We start from the raw sequence: 20,744 nt of genomic DNA on the forward strand, positions 1-20,744 counted from the left end.
CTGCTGCACATGCTCAGCTCTTTGTGTGTTGCTGGAGTTTTTCTCTTTTAAGAAAAAAGGAACTAGGCAGGAGGATGGCGCGGAGGAAGGGGGAAGAGCTGGGGAAAAAGCGCTGCACTTTTGCAGCTGTAGACGGCGGACGGGAAGGGCTTCTTTGCTGAAGCTGCGAAGCGGGTCCCGATCTGATCTTTCGTTTGGGGGGGCTCAGGAGGCGCGTGGTGCGCGTGGGGTGGGGTTCCCCGACGCGCCGAGGGGAAGGGCACCGGGGGCACGCAGGCCACACCTGGGGTGCCAGCCTCCCCTCTGCACGCGGGCCGGGCGGGGTGGACGCGCGCGGGGGAGTCCCTGGTCCCTGTCAGGGCGGGGCGAGACCACGGCGCGAGGCCTGCGGGGGGGAGCGTGGGCACGCGCGAGTTGGGGGAGGCAGCCCAGCGCACCGCAGGCTCCAGTAGCAGCCGTGGCGGCGGGCTAGCGGCATGCGAGAGAAAATGGCTGCTGGGGGGCCGCCGGCCGCCGGCCGGGCGCTGCGAGGCTGACCCCCGCTTCCCGAATCCCCCCTCCCGCGTTGGGCGCGCCCACCTCGGGGCTCCCGCTGGCCCCCGCCCTCCCGGGCGCGCGGGGCTGTGAGCCGAGGCAGTTGGCGCGAGCGGCGGGCGAGGCGGGGCCGCGCACGGGGTCCCCTCCCCCCCACGCGCAGGTCCCCTCCGGAGCGCCCCGCGCAGCCTGCGCCGCCGGCTCCCCGCCTCCGGCCGGGCCCCGGGCGCCGCGGCAGTGGGTCGGCCCGCTGAGGACAAGGTCAGCAGTCGGAGAGGCGATGCTCGAGTGCGACTGGAGAGAGCCGAGCGGAGGCGACAGCGATTGGGATCTGTCCCTCCTGACTGGGCAGCGGGACTGGGGCAGGCGCCGGTGAGGAGGAGGAGAAGCGGCGGCGGCGGCCCGGTTTTTTCCGGCCGGCTTTCCCCTCAGGAACATCCCTGTCCGCGCCCGCGAGCGCAGCCCCCTCCCCGGGCAGGGGCGCCGGGGAAGATGGAGCCGGGGGGCCGGGCCCGCACTGGCCCCCCGCAGCCGGCGTCCCCGGGACTGTGGAGGGCTCGGCCGGCGGGCGGCGGCGGGGGCGCCTCCTCCTGGCTGCTGGACGGGAACAGCCGGCTGCTGTGCTATGGCTTCCTCTACCTGGCGCTCTACGCGCAGGTGTCCCAGTCTAAGCCGTGCGAGAGGACCAGCTCCTGCTTCTCGGGCCGCTGTGTCAACTCCACCTGCCTCTGCGACCCGGGCTGGGTGGGGGACCAGTGCCAGCACTGCCAGGGCAGGTTCAAGTAAGTGTCTTCGCCGGACCCCGAACCTCAGCCCTGCCCCGCGCCGGTCGCGGTCTTGCCCCCGACCCCCGCGGCCTCGGGTCCCCGGGCCTGGAGGGACCCGCAGCGCGTGGCGGGAGCGGTGGGAGCGGGGCCCGCGCTGCCCCTCCAGCCCGCGCGCCTCGGGGACTCCCGGCCCCGCGCGGAGCACTGACCGCCGTGGAAGCGAAGCCTTTCCCGATGGTCCAGAGGTCCGCAGCGACTTCTGGGGTCCCTGCTCATCAACAACGTGTCCACACTCAGTTACGGTGCCAAACACCATTTTGTTAGGACACTGTTTTTTAAGCAAAAATTATGCAAGTAACTCATGAAACACTTGCGCATTGTGATAAAATTCAAACAATACAGAAGTGTAAAGGTTAAAAGTTATGGTCTACCAGTACCTTCCTCTTTCCCATCCTCCTCGTCTCCCTAGAGGCAGCCACAGCTGACATTTTCAGTTTATTTAGCAATAATAGTGATCATAAGTAGAGTTTATGATGGGCTTACTATGTGCCAAACACCGTTCTAAGCGCCTTCCGTGGATTATCTCATTTATTCCTCACAACAACTCTGTGAGTTACTAGAATTGTTTTACTGGATTTACAGAGAGAAACCGAGGCAATGAATTTAAGCAGTTTGCCCAAGATTACACAGTAGTAAGGGCCGAGTCATGATTACAAATCAGCCAGTTTAACTCTAGAATGTTTCCTTTTTCCGATATACTATGTGGAATTTGCTGGGACACTCGAATTGAGAAAAACAAGAGTGACTTTGGGTTAGATAAAAGGATGAAATACCCGGACTTGTTAATGTGGTGAAGATAATGGATTTTTCTAACTGGTTATTTCACCATCAGCTGTTATGTGGGAGCATCACTTTGGTTTTTCTGAAGCTTAAGGCCCTAAGGAGTTTGCTTTACAACAGTAAAGAGACTTTCCCCCTATTGGTTGATGTTTTTTGCGTTCCTGCCAGATATGAAAAGAAATGGGTGAATGTGGGGGAGCAGCTAATAAGATAGTTGAGGCGTTTGGGATAGCCATCTGACAACTTGCAGGTAATAGTCCTTAAGTTCTTAGTCTTCTAGGTAACTTTGGTATGAAGTTTGCTGGCTGGTTTCTGGCTCTGAAATTACACTATGTAGATTACTTATATTTTTTGTCAGGATGATAGCAAAATCTGAGTGAAATGTCTCTTGGGCTCTAAGGCCAATGTAGGGTTATGGTTCACCTTATTAATATATTATAGGAAAATTTCTTGCAAGTTTTAAACACAGCATATTTTGCTTTTTTTTTTTTTTTAACTGTTGCTGGGTAAAACAATGCCCCATAAAACTCATTGTAAAAATGTATTCTTTTAAATGGCACTTTTTAATTTTAGGTAGATCCTACTATTTAAAATAATTTGCAGGAGGTTTTTGGAAGTGAAATCCCAAAATGATGTTTTCTGAAATTCATTTGCAGCAATTGGTTGAAATGTTTTCATATTTTCTCAAATTAATATAGTACTGTAGTTTTTAAAATACATTTTTTTAAAATTTGGGAGAGGTGCTAATTAAAAGTTTTAGAAAGTGTTTCAAGATGAGGAAAGGTATTTTATTGAATTGTGCTTGTTAGTAGCCTTTTTTACTTAAGTATTCTTCAACTTTTGCTATCACAATAGCAGCCAGCCTCTTTACCTAGCAAGAGAGAATTTTGAACATAACATACTGGCAGCCAACAATGAAGAAAACCCCATCCATTTTTTTACATCTTTTATACATAAATAGGAAGATTACCTGATTTATATATATTTTAGGGATATTGACCTTTGTGTGGGTGGATCCGCACCATTTGTCTAAAGAGGACAAAAATTGCTGCAGTCCTGAGATGCTTCTCCCTACGTTTTATAGTAGTGGATCTTGAACGTTAATCAGCTAGATCAGCAGGCTGTGACCTCACTAGCAGATGTTGTCCCAGTTAGTAGGAATGATCAAAGATCAAGTTAAAACTAGCTTAAGTAACATAGAGAAATGGTGTTCATAAACATAAGACATTAGTGAGTAAAAGAGGAATAGCTTTTTTTAAATATAGATATAGTTAAATAACAATAAACCCTGAACTAATTGTTGAATATTCATCGTTTCCATGGCAGCTTTTATTTCCTATGATTCATTGTACTCTATTGGTAAGTAGTTTTTCATTTCTCTGTGGAATACAAGCTATTAATTAGAGTAAATATAGCTGGTACAACTCTGTTTTGTTATGTATACTCTTAGGGGTAAAGAAAATGTGGTGTTTAATGTTAAAGGGAAGAATCAATTTAGAAGAAAAGAATTCTTCCTGGTAAAGTACATGCTAAGCTAAGAAAGGTTTATTTGCGGATGGTGGCTTATTTTATCCAGCATCTGAAGTAATAACACAGTGGGAAAGACTTTAACTGGAAATTCTCACTTCATTAATTATCTTGAAAATCTTTTACTAAACTGAAGGATAGCAACCTAACAACAGACATCAAAAGTGATCAATCGTGGTAAGCAGGTGTCAAAATTAATTGGCTGGTTCCATGGTAACTTAGCTTTTTTTCTACTATAGGGATTTCACTAGGGAATAAGAGTATTCTTCAAATGCTTCCTTAGAATGGAAGATTGGTGGTTGGGGGAGAAATGCAGAAGCAAATATGGTATCAAAAGTGGTACTTCAGTTCTCTTTGTATTGATTCCAGTCTTTTATCTGTTTCCAATTGAAAAGAATAAAACACTCAGAATTACAAGCCATTCCTTGCATAGGTAAAACAGAATGAACACTGATCTTCAGGTAAAGCCAGGCTGAAAGAGTTAGGACTGAGAATCAGAAAGGATAGTGCCATTTGAAATATAATAATTAAGGATATGATATATGTTAATTTGAATTATATTTACTTGAGTGGCTTAGTATAACATTAGGCTAGAAAACACTTTGCTATAAACTACTTGAATGAATGACATTCTCTTTTAGAAGCTAGTTCTTAAGAATTATTTTTGTAGAGTAGTTGAGATTTATGTTTATATAAATTTATATTTTGTCTGAACTTAGACATTTTCTTGCTAGTGTGACTTAGGAACCTATGACTTCTAATTTCTCTTAAGGTAAACCAAGTAACCTAAACTAATGCTCTGAGATTGGAAAATATCTCATATTGTGAATATTTTATAAATGTAAATTTATTATTAAAACACATTTATGAAAATATTTTCCTAAAATCATCTATTAACTCTTATATGTTCAAGGATATAGATTTTTTTTAACCTCTTAGGTTAGTCAGATAGGGATACTGAATTTTACACCTTTGTTATGGAAGTATTCTATTTCTAGTGACAGGAAAATGAAGATGTAATATCAGGAACGAGGTTGCTATTGTAAACAAAAAGGGACAGGGTTAAATGTGTAAATATTTTTCCTAAGCTACTATTAAAAAAAAATGTGTGTATGTATACACACACACACGTATATTTGGAATTCTTTTTATTAATAGTAGGGAAACTATCAGTAACTATAAAGTTAAATTGAATGTTCCCTGTCCTCAAGTCTTCTTTATTTCAAACTAATTTATACCCATGTTTTCTTTTTTTTTTTACATTATTAAACCATATAATCACACAGTAGCAATCTAAAATAATTTAAATTGAGTGTTTCTAAGATCCTAAATTGATAAAGTAAGTTGCTTGTAGTGGCATGGTTTTCAAGACCATGTGTCTGGTGATTTGGCTCCTTTAGCAGATTAGACTCACCCCTCCTTTTTGTTTGCACTGGTCTTTTAAAGTTCCTTGAAAGTGTCACATTCCTTTTGGCCTCAGGAAATTTCACACATGCTGTTACTTCTCTCTGAACCCTCTTTGCTGTCTGGTCTTTGCTTGGCTGATTATCAAACATCCTTCAAATCTTAGTTTGTACTAGTAACTAAAGGAGGCTTTTTTGACTCCTCAGACTGCATTACTCCTTATTATATATTCTACAGCACTATTTTTCCTTTTTAATACTTTCAAAATGAATTATTTAATTACAATTGTAATTTTTCCTTTAAATTATTTTTAAGAGCTTTATTGAGGTATAATTGACATGCAATAAGCTGTACAATTTAAAAAGTTTTGACATATGTATACACCTCTGAAACTGTCACCGTAATCAAGATCATAAAAATATCTATCACACCCAAAAGTTCCATGTGCCCCTTGGTAATCCCCCCCCTTCCTTCCTGCTGCCTCACCCTGTCCCCAGGCAACTACTAATCTGCTTTCTGTCACTATAGATTTGTTGGCATTTTCTAGAATTTCATATAAGGGGAATCATACATTGTGTACTCCTTTTTGTCTGGCTTCTTTCATACAGTGTATTTAATTTGAGATTCATTAATCGTGTATCAGAAGTTTATTCCTTTTAATTCCTGAATAGTAGTGTAATGTATGGGTATGCCACAATTTATCATTCATCTAGTGATGGGCATTTGGGTTGTTTACAATTTTTGGCTATTCGGTATAAAGCTCCCCTGAAGTTTTATGTAGGTGTCTTTGTATGGACATATGCTTTCATTTCTCTTGGGTAAATACCTAAGAGTGGAATGGGTGGATCATATGGTGGATATATGTTAAACTTTTTAACAAAATGACAGACTATAGTTGTATCATTTCCATTCCCACCAGCAGTGTATGAATGTTCTAGTTAATTTACATCCTTGCCAACATTTGGTATGGTCAGTCTTTTAAATTTTAGCGATTCTAATAGGTATATAGTGGTATCTCACTGTGGTTTTAATTTACGTTTCCCTAATGACTAATGGTGTTTAGCACCTTGTCATGTGAGGTGTCTGTTCAAATCTTTTGCACATTTTTTAAATTATTTTTTTCTTTCTTACTGATTTTGATGAGTTCTTTACGTATTCTGGATACTAGTTCCTTATCAGATATATCATTTGCAAATATTTTCTCCCAGGCCGGGGGGTGTCTTTTCATTCTCTTGATAATGTTTTCAAAGAAAAGAAGTTTTAAATTTGATGAATTCCAGTTTATCATTTTTTTCTTTTATGGATTGTGCTTTTGGTGTTATGTCTAAGAAACCTTTGTCTAAACCAAAAATTCTTTGATTTTTTTTCCTAGACCTTTTGTAGTTTTAGAATTTACATTTAGGTTTATAGTGTATTTTGAGTTAATTTCTGCATATGGTGAAAAGTATGGAACTCAATTCATTTTTTTTGTGTATGGATATTCAGTTGTTCCAGGACCATTTGTTGAAAGGATAGCCTTTCCCTGCTAAAATAGTTTTACACCTTTGTTCATATATATTTTTTTTGTGTGTGAGGAAGATCAGCCCTGAGCTAACATCCATGCTAATCCTCCTCTTTTTGCTGAGGAAGACCGGCTTTGAGCTAACATCCACTGCCAATCCTCCTCCTTTTTTTTTTTTCCCCAAAGCCCCAGTAGATAGTTGTATGTCATAGTTGCAGGTCCTTCTAGTTGCTGTATGTGGGACACGGCCTCAGCATGACCAGAGAAGCGGTGCGTTGGCGCGCGCCTGGGATCCGAACCCGGGCCGCTGGTAGCGGAGCGCGCGCACTTAACCATTAAGCCACGGGGCCGGTCCAAACCATTTGTTCATATATTTGTGTGTCTTATTTTTGGACTCTACTCTGTGCCATTGATCTCTTAGTCTATTTGTACGTCAAGACAACAATGTCTTGATTATTGTAGCTTTATAAGTCTTGAATTCAGTAAGTGTGAGTCTTTCAATTTTGTTCTTTTCCAGTTATTTTGACTACTCTAAGTCCTTTGCGTTTCCGTATGATTTTCAGAATCAGTTTGTCAATTTCTACACGAAAGCCTGCTGGGACTTTATTTGGGATTGTGTTGAATCTCTAGATCAATTTGGGGGACAGTTGGTAGCTTATCAATATTGAGTTTTATGATCCATGAACATGGTATATCTCCCCATTTATTTAGGTCTTCTTTAGTCTCTCAGCAATATTTTAAAATTTTCAGTGAATAGTTCTTAAAACTCTTTTGTCAGATTTTTCCCTAAGTATTTAATATATTTTGATGCTGTTGTAAATGTGTGTTTTTTTTAGTTTCAGTTTCTGATTGTTTGTTGTTATTATATGGAAATACCACTAATTTTTGTATGTTGATTTTGTATCCTTCAATCTTGCTAAACTCACTTATTGTAGTAGATGTTTGTAGATTCCTTACGATTTTCTATATAGTTGATTATGTTGTCTGCAAATAAAGATACCTTTACTCCTTTCTTTGCAATCTGGATGCCTTTTATTTCTTTTTCTTGCCTTATTTCACTGGCTAGAACTTCCTTTACAATGATATATAGAGTTGGTGAGAGTGGTCAACCATGTCTTGTTCCTGATTTAGGGGGAAAATATTCAATCTTTAACCATTAAGTAGGATGTTATCTGTAATTTTTTTGTAAATCCCTTTTACCACATTGAGGAAGTTCCTTTCTATTCCTAGTTTGCTGAGAGTTTTTGTTAGAAATGAATATTGGATTATGTTAAATACTTTTTCTGCATTTGTTGAGATGATAATATTATTTTTCTTTTTAAGTTTCTTAATATGATGAATTACATTGCTTAATTTTTGAACGTTAAACCAACCTTACATTCCTGAGATGAACTGCATCTGAATTGATACATTTTCCTCTTTTAAGTATTGTTTGGATTTGACTTTTTAGATTTTATTTAGAGTTTTTATATATATGTTCATGAAGGCTATTGGTCTGTAGTTTTCTTGTAATATCTTTGTCTGACTTTAGAGTCAGGGTAATGCTGGCCTCATAGAATGAGCTGGGACCTTCCTGGTCAATTTGCTGGAAGAGTTGTGTAGAGTTGGCATTATTTCTTCAATATATGTTTGTAGAATCCACCAGTGAAACTCTTGAGGCCTGGAGTTTTCTTTAATTCCAAATTCAATTTATTTAATATAAATCCAATTTATTTAATATATATAACTACAGGTTCAATTTATTTAATATATATCGGGCTATATGACTAGAATCCATTAAAATTTATTGGCCAGAATATTGTCTGTCTTTGTAAATATTGCTTGTACATGTGAAAAGAATGTGTGTTACCCTATTGATGCATAGAGTGTTCTGTAAATTTCAGTTAGGTCAACTGGTTGATAGTTTCATTGAAGTTTTCTAAAACCTTTCCAGTTTTCTGTCTATTTCTATCAGTTATTGAGAGAGAAGTATTGAAATCTTCAATTATAATTTTGTATTTGTATGTTTCTCTCCACAGTCTTATCTGTTTTTGCTTCATATATTTTGAACCTCTGTTATTAGGTGCATACATTTTGTATTATATCCTCTTGATAAATTGATCCCTTTTACATTATGCAATGACCATCTGTTGAACAGACTATCTTTTTTTCGTTGATTTCTTTGCACCTTTGTTGAAAATCAGTTGGAAATCTCTATCTCTATAACTATTTCTTGACTCTATTCTGTTCCATTGATCCATGTGTCTGTCTTTTTGGAATTCTATATCTGTTTTGACTACTGTATCTTTATAGTAAGTCTTAAAATTAGATAGATTCCTCCAAGTCTATTTCTATTTTTGGAAATTCATTTGGTTATTCTAGTTCATCTGCCTTTACACATAAATTTTAGAATCAGTTTGTCAATTTCTAAAAACAAACAAAAAAATAATCCTGCTAGGATTTTGATTGAGATTGTGTTGACTCAAGAGATCATGTTAGGAAGAATTGACATCTAGACAATCTGTAGTTGATCTAGTCTGTCAACATGATATATTTCTTTTTTTTTTCTTTTTGGTGAGGAGATCAGCCCTGTGCTAACATCCGCCAATCCTCCTCTTCTTTTGCTGAGGAAGACGGCCCTGGGCTAACATCTGTGCCCATCTTCCTCCACTTTATATGGGACGCCGCCACAGCATGGCTTGCCAAGCAGTGTGTCGGTGCGCGCCCGGGATCCGAACCAGCGAACCCCGGGCCGCCGCAGCGGAGCGCGCGCACTTAACCGCTTGCGCCACCGGGCCGGCCCCATATATATTTCTTCATTTATTTAGGTTTTCATTGGTTTCTTGCATCAGTGTTTTGTAGTTATCAGGTACAGGTCCTGCATATATTTTGTTAGATTTATACCTAAATAGTTTATGTTCTTTGATGCAATTGTAATTGGTAGTGTTTCTTTTAATTTCAATTTCCAGTTGTTCATTTTCATTAAATGGAAATACAGTTGATTTTTGTATATTGACCTTGTATCTTGCAATGTTGCTAAACCACTTAGTTTCAGTAGTTTTTTTTTGTAGATTCCTTGGGGTTTTCTACATAGACAATCATATTGTCTCTGAATAGAGATGGTTTACTTCTTCCTTTCCAATTATAAGCCCTTTATTTTTCTTCTTGCTCTATTGTACTGGTTAGGACCTTCAGCCTGGTGTTGAAGAAGAGAATAAGAGTGTGTAATTTGGCTTTGTTCCCAATCTTAGGTGGAAAACATTCAGTCTTTAAACCTTAAGTATCGTGTTAGCTGCAGGCTTTTTGTAAATGCCCTTTATTAGGTTAAGGAAGTTACCTACTCTTCCTAATTTTGAGAGTTTATCCTGTATAGATGTTGAATTTTTATCACATTTTTTCTGTATCTATTGAGATAGTCATTTGGATTTTCTTCTTTAGTTTGTTGGTATTAGTGAATTAAATTGATTGATTTTCAAAATGTTTAATCAGCCTTACATTCCTGGGATAAACCCCACTTGGTCATAATATATTATACTTTTTATATATTGCTGGATTTGATTTGTTAATATTTTGTTGAGGATTTTTGCTTCTGTGTTCATGTGAGATATTGCTCTGTAATTTTATTTTCTTGTAATTTCTTTGGTTTTCTTATCATGGTAATGCTAGCCTTATAAAATTAGTTAGGAAGTGATCCCTCTTCTTCTGTTTTCTGGAAGATTTTATGTAGAATTGGTATTACTTTTTTCTTAAATGTTTGGTAAAATTTATCAGTGATGACATCTGGGCCTGGCATTTTCTTCGTGATAAGGCTTGCAACTATGAATTCAATTTCTTTAGTTGATATAGGGATATTCATTTTATCTATTTCTTTTTGAGTGAGTTTTAGTAGATTGTGCTTTACAGAGAATTGGTCCATTTCATCTGAGTTTTCAAATTTATGGGCATAAACTTGTTTGTAATATTCCCTTATTATCCTTTTAAAGTCTGTGGGGTCTTTAGTGATATTTCTTCTTCCATTTCTTATATTGGTAGTTTACATTTTCTTTCTTCTTGCTTAGTCTGGCTAGATGTTCTTAATGTCATTGATCTTTTCAGAGAATATGTGTTTGGCTTAATTGATTCTCGCTATTTTTTCTTTTGTTGTTGTTTTCAGTTTCATTGCTTCCTCCTTTCTTTGATTTTAATTTGTTTTTCTCATTGTAGTTTTTTAAGATGAAAAGCTTAGATCATTAATTTGAGATGTTTCTTTCTTTCTTTTTTTTTTTTTTTTTTTTTTGGTGAGGAGATCAGCCCTGTGCTATCATCCGCCCACCCTCTTCTTTTTTTTTTTTTTTTTTTTTTGCTGAGGAAGACGGCCCTGGGCTAACATCCGTGCCCATCTTCCTCCACTTTATATGGGACGCCGCCACAGCATGGCTTGCCAAGCAGTGCGTAGGTGCGCGCCCGGGATCCGAACCAGCGAACCCCGGGCCGCCGCAGCGGAGCGTGCGCACCCAACCGCTTGCGCCACCGGGCCGGCCCCATGTTTCTTTCTTTCTAAGAAGAGCGTTTTAATGCTATCCATGTTCTTCTAAGCACCGCTTTAGCTGTATCTCACATATTTTGATATGTAGTACTTTCATTTGTATTCGGTTCAATGCACTTTCTAATTTTCCTTGAGACATTCTCTTTGGCTTACGTAGAACTGTTTCTTTTAATTTCCAAATATTTGGGGATTTACCAGAGATTTTTCTGTTTACTTATTTCTAGTTAAATTCCATTATGTTCAAAGAACATACCTTGTATGATTCCAGTTCTTATAAATTTGTTAAGACTTGTTTTTTGGACAAAATATGGTGTATTGTGAATATTACATTTGCAGGTGAAAGAATGTGTATTCTGCTGTTGAGTGGAGAGTTATAGAATGTGAAGTAGGTCAGATTGGTTGTTGGTGTTGTTCAGATCTTCTCTATCCTACTGATACTCGGTCTACTTGTTCTGTGGATTACTGAGAGAGGAGCCTTGAAGTCTCCAACTGTAATTATGGATTTATCTGTGTCCTTTCACTTTTATCAGTTTTCCATCTTGTATTTTGAAGCTTTTTTGGTAGGTGCATATACGATTAGAATTGTATCTTTTTGGTGAACTGACCCATTCATTATAATATAATTTTATCCCTCTTTTTCTTTGGTAATTGTTTTTGCTTTGAAATCTATGTTGATATTAATAGCCGCTCTAGCTTTTTTCTGATTATTGTTTGCATGATGTTTTTTTTGACTCGGAAAGAATTGTGTGTGTGTGTTTGTATGTGTGTGTGTATGTGTATATATATATATTTAAGCCATTATAATAATTTCTGTCTTTTTATTAGTTTATTGAGACTATTTACATGTAATATATTTGGATATTTTTTAGCATTCCATTTTAATTTTCTATTGGCCCTTGGGGTATATGTCTTTGTATTATTTTTTAGTGGCTATGCTAGTGTGCTAGTGATTACAGTATGCATAGGTAACTTTTTATAGTCTATTTGGAGTTAACAATATATTACTTGAGGTAAAATTAAGGAGTTTGGGAACTGGATAGATGCGTTTATCCTTCTCCACTGACCTTTGCTATAATTGTCATACGTATCGCATCTACATGTATGGCAAACCCCATCAGATAAAGTTATAAATTTTCTTCCAACAATTATGCATATCATAAAGAACGTACAAGGGAAAAATAGTCTTTTATATTTTCTCAGCTATCTGCTCTTTCTTTTGCTCTTTGTTTTTCTCTCAAGATATAAATTTCCTCCTAGGGTCATTTCCCTTTAGTCTGAACCACTTTCCTTTGCATTTCTTTTTGAGCATGACTACTGCTGATGTATTTTCATAGTTTTCCTTGATCTGAGAATATCTTTATTTTGCCTTCTTTACTGAAGGATATTTTTGCAAGCATAGAATTCTAGGTTGATAATTCTTTTCTTTCAGCATTTTAAAGATGTTGTTTGACTTTCTTCTGGCCTCCATGGTTTCTGATGGGAAATTTGCAGTCATTCTAATTGTTTATCTCCTATATATAATGTCATTTTTCTCTAGCTGCTGTCAAGATTTTTCTGCATCTTTTGTTTTCAGCTGTTCAGATTATGATGTATCTGGATGTAGCTTTTTTGAATTTACCCTGGTTAGGGTTTGCTGAGTTTATTGAATTTGCATTTATGTCTTTCACCAAATATGGGATTTTTGTGTTTTTTTTGGTGGGGAAGTTTAGCCCTGAGCTAACATCCATGCCCATCTTCCTCTATTTTATATGTGGGACACCTGCCACAGCATGGCTTGATAACCGGTATGTAGGTCCGTATCCAGGATCCGAGCCTGTGAATGAACCCTGGGCTGCCGCAGCGGAGTGTATGAACTTATTAACCACTACGCCACCAGGCCAGCCCCTGGGATTTTGTTTTTAACCATCGTTTTGTCAAATATATTTTTCTGCACCAGTCTTTTTCTCCTCTCCTTCTGGGACTTCAGTGACATTAGTGTTAGGTTTTTGATTTAGCACCACAGGTCCTTAAGGCTCTGTTCTTTTTATTCAATATTTTATCTTTCTTCAGATTGTATAATTTCTATTGATGTATATTGAACTATCATCAACTTCACTGACTGTTGTATCCGTCATCTCCATTTTACTTTTGAACCCATCCAGTCATTTCTTAATTTAAGATGTCTTTTTTCAGTCCTAACATTTCTGTTTTGTTCTTTTTTTTGCTTTGTATTTCTCTGTTGACATCTTCTCACTTTTCATTTCATTTAAGTGTCTTTACCTTTGCCTCATGGAGTCTAGTTATAATAGTTAACATCTTTATCTGATGATTACAATTTCTGAATCTTCTCAGGATTGACATCCATTGATTATCTTTTCCCCTGAGAATTGGTTACATTTTTCTAGTTCTTTGTATGTTAAGTGATTTTGGATTTATTCTGGACATTATGAATGTTATGTTGTGTAGGTTCTGGGTCCTGTTATCCTTTGAAGAATGTTGATTTATCTATCTATCTATTTATTTATTTTTATTTAGTAGGCAACTAACCAGTTCAGTTCAAGTAGCAAATTCTCTGTCTTGCTTTCTGGTTCTAATCTCAGTTCCATTTTCAAAGCCTTTGGATCTGAATGCACACATGCCACTGAGAGATTAGTCTGAGACTTGTGGGATGTTTGTAAATTTTAACTCAGTTCTCAAAACTTTTGTTAAGCTACTTTTAGGTCTGTCACACACATGAGCAGCTCGGATTGAGAATTAGGATATTTCCATCTTCAATTCTTTCTTCCTTGGGATTCCCCCCATACTCTTTGGCTTGTAGGGGCACCTTTTCCCAGTTATTCTTGCTGGAAAGACAGAGTTTCTCTTAAGAGTTCATCTGTACATGCATGTGCTGCTGCCATTCTCTCAAGGTTTGCCGTTCTTTCCATCTCCATGGCCATTGTCTAGTAAAGTCCTAAATTTTTTCTTTCTTGGATTGTTGCAGTAGCCCTTTAATGATCTCTCTGCTTCTATTTTTTGCCTTGCTGATTTATCCTTTATTGCTACCAGAGTTTGCTTTATAGAACACAAATCTGATCATATCTCTCCATTGCCCAAGAACTGAAGTATTTAAGGCAGTGATCTCCAGGTTTCTGATGAGGAATCTGTTGTCATTCAAATTGTTGTTCTCCTCTAGGTAATGTGTCATTTTCCTCTGGCTTTCTTTCTTTTTTTTCTCTTTGGTTTTCAGAAATTTGATTATGATGTGTCTGGGTGTAGAATTCTTTGAGTTTATCTTATTTGTTATTTGTTCAGCTTCTTGCTCTGTAGATGTATATCTCTTTTAAAATTTGCATAATTTTCTATTACCATTTCTTCAAATATTTCTTCAACTCCACACTCTTTCTTCTCTCCTTCTGTGACTCCAATGACACAAATGTTAGACCTTTTGTTATTGACTTTTAGGTCACTAAGGCTTTGTTCATTTCCTTCAGTCTGTTTTCTTTCTATTCATATTGGATGATTTTTATTTATTTATCTCTATGTTCACTGATTCTTTCCTCTATCTTCTCCATTCTGTTGGGCCCATCTTGTGAGTTTCTATAAAAAGTTTCATTTATTATATTTTTAATTTCATTCTTCTTTATGTCTTCTCTTCCTTTACTGAAACTTTTATTTTTATATTTGTTTTAAAAGTACCTGCAGCTGCTTGTTGGGCCATTTTTCTGATAGCTACTTTAAGATTCTTGACAGTTAATTCCAGCATCTTTGTCATATCAGTGAGGGTACCTGCTGATTACCTTTTCTCAAATGAGGTGAGATTTTCTTGTTTCTTGGTATGGCAAGTAATTTTGGATTGTATCCTGGATATTTTGAGTGTTGTCCGTGAGACTCTGGTTTTTATTTAAATATTCTGTTTTGGGAGGCAGTCAACTTGTTTTGGTTCAGCATACATGACCTTCACTTTTTTAATAAAACCTTTATTGAGTTATAATTTACATACCATAATATTCACCTTTTTAAAGTGTATGATTCAATGGTCTTTAGTATATTTAGAGAGTGGTGCAACCATTACTATTATCTAATTTTAGAACTTTTTCATCACCCTATAAAGAAATGCTGTACCCGTTAGCAGACACTCCCCATTTTTCCCCTGCCCACCAACTCCACTAATCTGGGCAATCACCAATTTACTTTCTCTATGAATTTGCCTGTTATAGATGTTTCATATAAATAGAATCATACACTATGTGGTCTTTTGTCATTGGCTTCTTTCACTTAGCATATTTTCAAGTTTCCTTCATGTTGTAGCATGTATCAGTACTTCGTTCCTTTTTTATTACTGAATAATATTCCATGGTATGGATAGTCCACATTTTGTTAATCCAGTCATCAGTTCTTGGACATTTGAGTTGTTTTTACCTTTTGACTATTATGAATAATGCTGCTACGAATTTTTGTGTACAAGTTTTTGTGTGGACATATCCTTTCATTTCTCTTGCGTATATACTTAGGAGTGTGCCGGCTCACTGTTGTGCTGAGATTTGAATGCAAATTTAGTTTCCAAAGCCTTGGCTGTACTATTCTGCTCTTGCCTGCTTGTCTGATACCCAGAGACCATTCTGAAACGCAGATGGTATTCTATACTGTAGTTCAGTTCTAAAAGTTTTTTCTGTGTTGATTCTGATCAGTTTCACATATGGGCTGCCTGAGGATGTGCCCAGGACTTCATACACAGATTTAAAGGATTGCCTTTTCGCCTTCCTCATGTTTGTAATCTCTTTCCATTCTCTAGTTGGGAGGATGAAGGGTGCTGATTCTGCTGGCATTTGCTTAGCGCAGGGCAGAGATGGTCCACCCCACAGTCTCTGCAGCTGCTGTACCCCCAGTGACAAAGGGCAGGGGTGCTACTGCTTTACTGATATTTGCTTAGTACAGAGCAGGAATGGTGGAAGGGTCTCACCCAGTAGGGAGGGGGATATACTTATTAATTTTATAGGTAAAATATAAGCATTTAAAAAATAAAAACACTGTGTAAATTAGAAACTTTGAAATTGATTCTCTATGTCTCTTATAAAAAATAGAAAATTCAAGAGCATTTTCCATGTTTTGATGTATTAAGTTTAATGCCAGGCTTCATTTATACTTTTTTGACAATATGATTATGCTAATAATAAATTTTTTCTAGAAAATATAATTTATTATTCTGTTTCATCTAAGACTAATATTAATAGCATTAAAAGTAGCATTTCCAAACTTAAATTATGAGTTTGTTTGTTTTTTTTTGTGAGGAAGATCAGCTCTCAACTAACATCCATGCCAATCCTCCTCTTTTTGCTGAGTAAGACCAGCCCTGAGCTAACATCTATTGCCAGTCTTCCTCCTTTTTTTCCGCTTTTTCTCCCCAAAGCCCCAGTAGATAGTTGTATGTTGTAGTTGCACATCCTGCTAGTTGCTGTATGTGGGATGCGGCCTCAGCACGGCCAGACAAGCAGTGTGTCGGTGCGCGCCCGGGGTCCGAACCGGGGCTGCTAGCAGCGGAGCGTGCACACTTAACCGCTAAGCCACGGGGCCGGCCCCTAATTATGAGTTTAGAGGAGAAGTAGTATATGCGGTGGAAAAAGCTTTTACATGTAGTACCTTTTTTATTGTTGATGAAGATCCTGTGGGTAGATATTGTTATTCTTGTTTTCAGTGGGAATAGAGGATAAAAGACCTGAAGCAATTATTTATGCAAAGTCTGACAGCTATTAAGTGACAGATGAGTTGCCAAATCATATCTGTCTGGTTCTTTTTCCATATCAAGCTATCTTTTGCTCTTCAATAAGAAGTTTCTCCTTAGTTATAAACTCATAGTCTTCTGAATTTCCAGATAGCATAGATATTACTTAAGATCGTGAGTTCTGGTACCAAACTGATAGAGGTTTGAGATCTCTTTCGGCCGATCTGCCATGAACTTTACATGGATTTGCTTTGCTGCTTTACTGAACACTTGATAAGTTTTATCTCATTACTTTTTTAAAACAATCTTATAAATAAGTATTACTGTTATGACTGTTTTACACAACGAAACTGAGGCTTAGGGAGGTTGAGTAACATATTCATTAAGTGACCAAGCTGATTCTTGTAGCTCTTCTAAAGTTCTGCCTGTTTCTTTCAGTTTCTCAGTCATGTCTTTTTCATTCTTCAGTGAAAAGAGATTATTGTTCTGCAGAGTTCTTACTTGTCCTTTATAAAGTTAATAAGAATGGGTGCATTTTATAGTACACAAAGATACCAAAAGAAAAATCTAAGCTTATCAAACACTTCTCTATGATGTAGCAATATTTTATCTCTGAGCTTTTTGATTATTTGAATGTATATTATAACCAGAGTCTTTAATGTCAGGTTCCTGGATGGGCTGTGAGTGATTGGTGAATCCTCAGACTGGTATACAAATATTATTTATATGAATTTTTCTAGGCAGGGGGGTATAGCTTTTACAAGATTCTCATCCATGTAAATTTTAGGATTCTTTGTTCTATTTCTGTGAAAAATGTCATTGGAACTTTGATAGGGGTTGCATTGAATCTGTAGATTGCTTTAGGAAGTATGGACATTTTAACTATGTTAATTCTTCCAATCCAAGAGCATGGAACATCTTTCCATTTCTTTGTGTCTTCTCCAATTTCTTTCAACCAGGTTTTATAGTTTTCAGTGTACAGGTCTTTCACCTCTTTGGTTAAATTTATTCCTAGGTATTTTATTCTTTTTGTTGCAATTGTAAATGGGATTGTATTCTTAATTTCTCTTTCTACTACTTCGTTGTTAGTCTATAGAAATGCAACTGATTTTTGTATGTTGATTTTGTATCCTGAAACTTTACTGTATTCATTTATTGTTTCTAAAAGTTTTTTGGTGAATTCTTTAGGGTTTTCTATTTATAAAATCATATCATCTGCAAATAGTGACAGTTTCACTTCTTCCTTTCCAATTTGGATGCCTTTTATTTCTTGTTCCTGCCTGATTGCTCTGACTAGGACTTCCACTACTATGTTAAATAAGAGTGGTGAAAGTGGGCATCATTGTCTGGTTCCTGTTCTTAGATAGCTGTCAGTGTTTCTCCCTTGAGGATGATATTAGCTGTGGGTTTGTCATATATGTCCTTTATTATGTTGAGATACTTTCCTTCTGTATCCATTTTATTCAGAGTTTTTATCATAGATGAATGCTGTATCTTGTCAAATGCTTTCTCTGCATCTATTGAAATGATCATATAATTTTTATTCTTCATTTTGTTAATGTGGTGTATCACGTTGATTGATTTATGGATGTTGAACCATCCCTGCATCCCTGGAGTAAATCCCACTTGATCATGGTATATGATCTTTTAAATGTATTGTTGTATTTGATTTGCTAGTATCTCGTTGAGGATTTTTGCATCGATGTTCATCAGTGATATTGGCCTGTAATTTTCTTTTTTTGTTTTGTCATTGTCTGGTTTTGATATCAGGGTAATGTTGGCTTTGTAGAATGAATTAGGAAGCTTCCCCTCCTCTTCAATTTTTTGGAAGACTTTGAGAAGGATGGATATTAAGTCTTCTTTGAATGTTTGGTAGAATTCACCAGGGAAACTGTCTGGTCCTGGACTTTTATTTTTTGCTAGGTTTTTGATTACGGTTTCTGTCTGGTGATTGGTCTATTCAAATTCTCTATTTCTTCTTCATTCAGTTTTGGAAGGTTGTATGATTCTAGGAATTTATCCATTTCTTGTAGATTATCAACTTGGCGTAGTATTTTCTTATAATCTTCTGTATTTCTGAGGTGTCTGTTATAATTTCTTCTCTTTCATTTCTGATTTTATTTATTAGAGCCCTCTCTCTTGTTTTCTTGGTGAGTCTAGCTAAAGGTTTGTCAGTTTTGTTTATCTTTTTGAAGAACCAGCTCTTAGTTTCATTGATTTTTTTTCTAGTCTCTATTTCATTTATTTCTGCTCTGATTTTTATTTCCTTTCTTCTGCGGATTTGGGCTTTGTTTGTTCTTCTTTTTCCAGTTCCTTTAGGTTTACTGTTAGGTTGTTTGAGATTTTTCTTGTTTGTTGAGGGAGGCCTGTATTGCTATAAACTTTCCTCTTACAACCGCTTTTGCTGTCATACCATATTCTGAAGTACCACTTGGGCCAAAAAGTGAATAGGAAAAATATGGTATAGACACCTTAAGGTTTTGAATGCTTAGTAGATGTGATGTCAGTTTAGCCAGAAGGGGAAGAGATTGTCCTTATCATTAGATAGCAGATGAATTTGAAAAGAATGATTACCATGTGAAAGAGACTGTATAACTTAAATATGTTTGGGTTGTATAGTTATCTCAGTGACTTAAGGTGATGTTGAGGAAAAAATGCATTAATGAGCTGAAATCCTCATATTTGGGAATATCATTGTTAGAATTTTAGAGTTCATTGTCAGTTAGAAATACGCCTAGAGGGCTGGGCCCATGGCTTAGCGGTTAAGTGCGCACGCTACGCTGCTGGCAGCCTGGGTTCGGATCCCGGGCGCGCACCGACACACACCGCTTCTCCAGCCATGCTGAGGCCGTGTCCCACATACAGCAACTAGAAGGATGTGCAACTATGACATACAACTATCTACTGGGGCTTTGGGGGGAAAAATAAATATATAATAAAAAAAGTTTAAAAAAAAGAAAGAAATAGGCCTAGAAGTCAGATAGTTAATGGCTAAAATATCAGCTTTATCAGTATTGTTATGGAGAACATAACTTCCATGTGTGGCCATAATGGGCTATCTAATACTTCACTTCAAAATTAAATTTACCTGCAGGCAGAGTTAGACAACTGCTGGTCCATATTTCCAGGCAGGGCACTTGTACATGGAAGAAGGTAGGCAGAATTCATCCCCTCTGCCTAGAATCAGCTGAGCTTTGCATGCCCAGTTTTTTCTGCTTAACTTACCAATCAGAAGCCACCCCTTCTCCACTGGGGAAGGAGGAAGGAGTGAGATGTGGGGAGAGAGGCCAGGAGTGTCACTCTAATTAAAATCCCTCCACATGGAAACAAGAAGAGTGGACAATATGTTCTCTCCCTTACAGTCAGTAAAAAAGAAATGAGTACAACTGAATCAAGTCTCTTCAAAATGAAATATCTTGCCTGGTAGCTTAATTTCTTCCTCCTGTCTCTGCAGCTCCCTTGCTTGGAGTGGAAGTCAACTTGACGTAGCCATATTTAACATGGCCAGAAATCTTGAAGTAAATGCCTAATTATAATATTTGGCCCACAGATGCTCAAATATTTGAATGAAAGTCTTCTGAATACACAGAATAGCTGTTGTCAATTCCAGTATAATTTATCAAGAGTTAAAATGATGAAACCTTTTTGGTATTGGTCTTAGTAACGTTCATCCTGAAGGCACTGTTTAGTCCTGGCAACTATTTGAAGCCCAGTTGAAGGCGAGATTGGGAGAGATTTGCAGTGGGAATACAGTATTTTGAAGGATCATAGACAAAGTTCTCTTTATTTGCTGGAGGAGAAACGATGATGGACTTACCAGTGGCATTCTACCAGAAGTCGATTATTTTCCACCCCAAATCATGGGAAGAGGGTGGTATAAATAGCTCCTTCCTTTGATACCAGACTTGAGAGTAGACTAATGAGCACATACTGTTTGTTATCACTGAGACCAGTCTGTGGAGAGATTTTTGTGTGTGCTGATGGCCA

The 20,744-nt window shown here is 37.9% G+C and overlaps 1 protein-coding gene across 4 annotated transcripts in view; it reads left to right on the forward strand.

Annotated features, from left to right (window-relative positions):
• The first annotated feature begins 669 nt into the window (after positions 1 to 669).
• ATRNL1 (attractin like 1) overlaps positions 670 to 20,744 on the forward strand; it is a 773,536-nt gene continuing 753,461 nt past the window's right edge. For 2 of the 4 annotated variants that reach the window (XM_087432666.1, XM_087432665.1), the window contains exon 1: positions 670 to 1,316. In XM_087432666.1, coding sequence (XP_087288792.1) covers positions 1,027 to 1,316 — 290 coding nt within the window. In that variant the 5' untranslated portion in view covers positions 670 to 1,026. The remainder of the gene's footprint in view (positions 1,317 to 20,744) is intronic. The other 2 variants (XM_087432664.1, XM_004428173.3) reach the window with 1 other exon arrangement.

Source organism: Ceratotherium simum, chromosome 6 (assembly GCF_057802395.1).
Source record: "Ceratotherium simum simum isolate JZ-2026a chromosome 6, ASM5780239v1, whole genome shotgun sequence".
Taxonomy (NCBI): domain Eukaryota; kingdom Metazoa; phylum Chordata; class Mammalia; order Perissodactyla; family Rhinocerotidae; genus Ceratotherium; species Ceratotherium simum.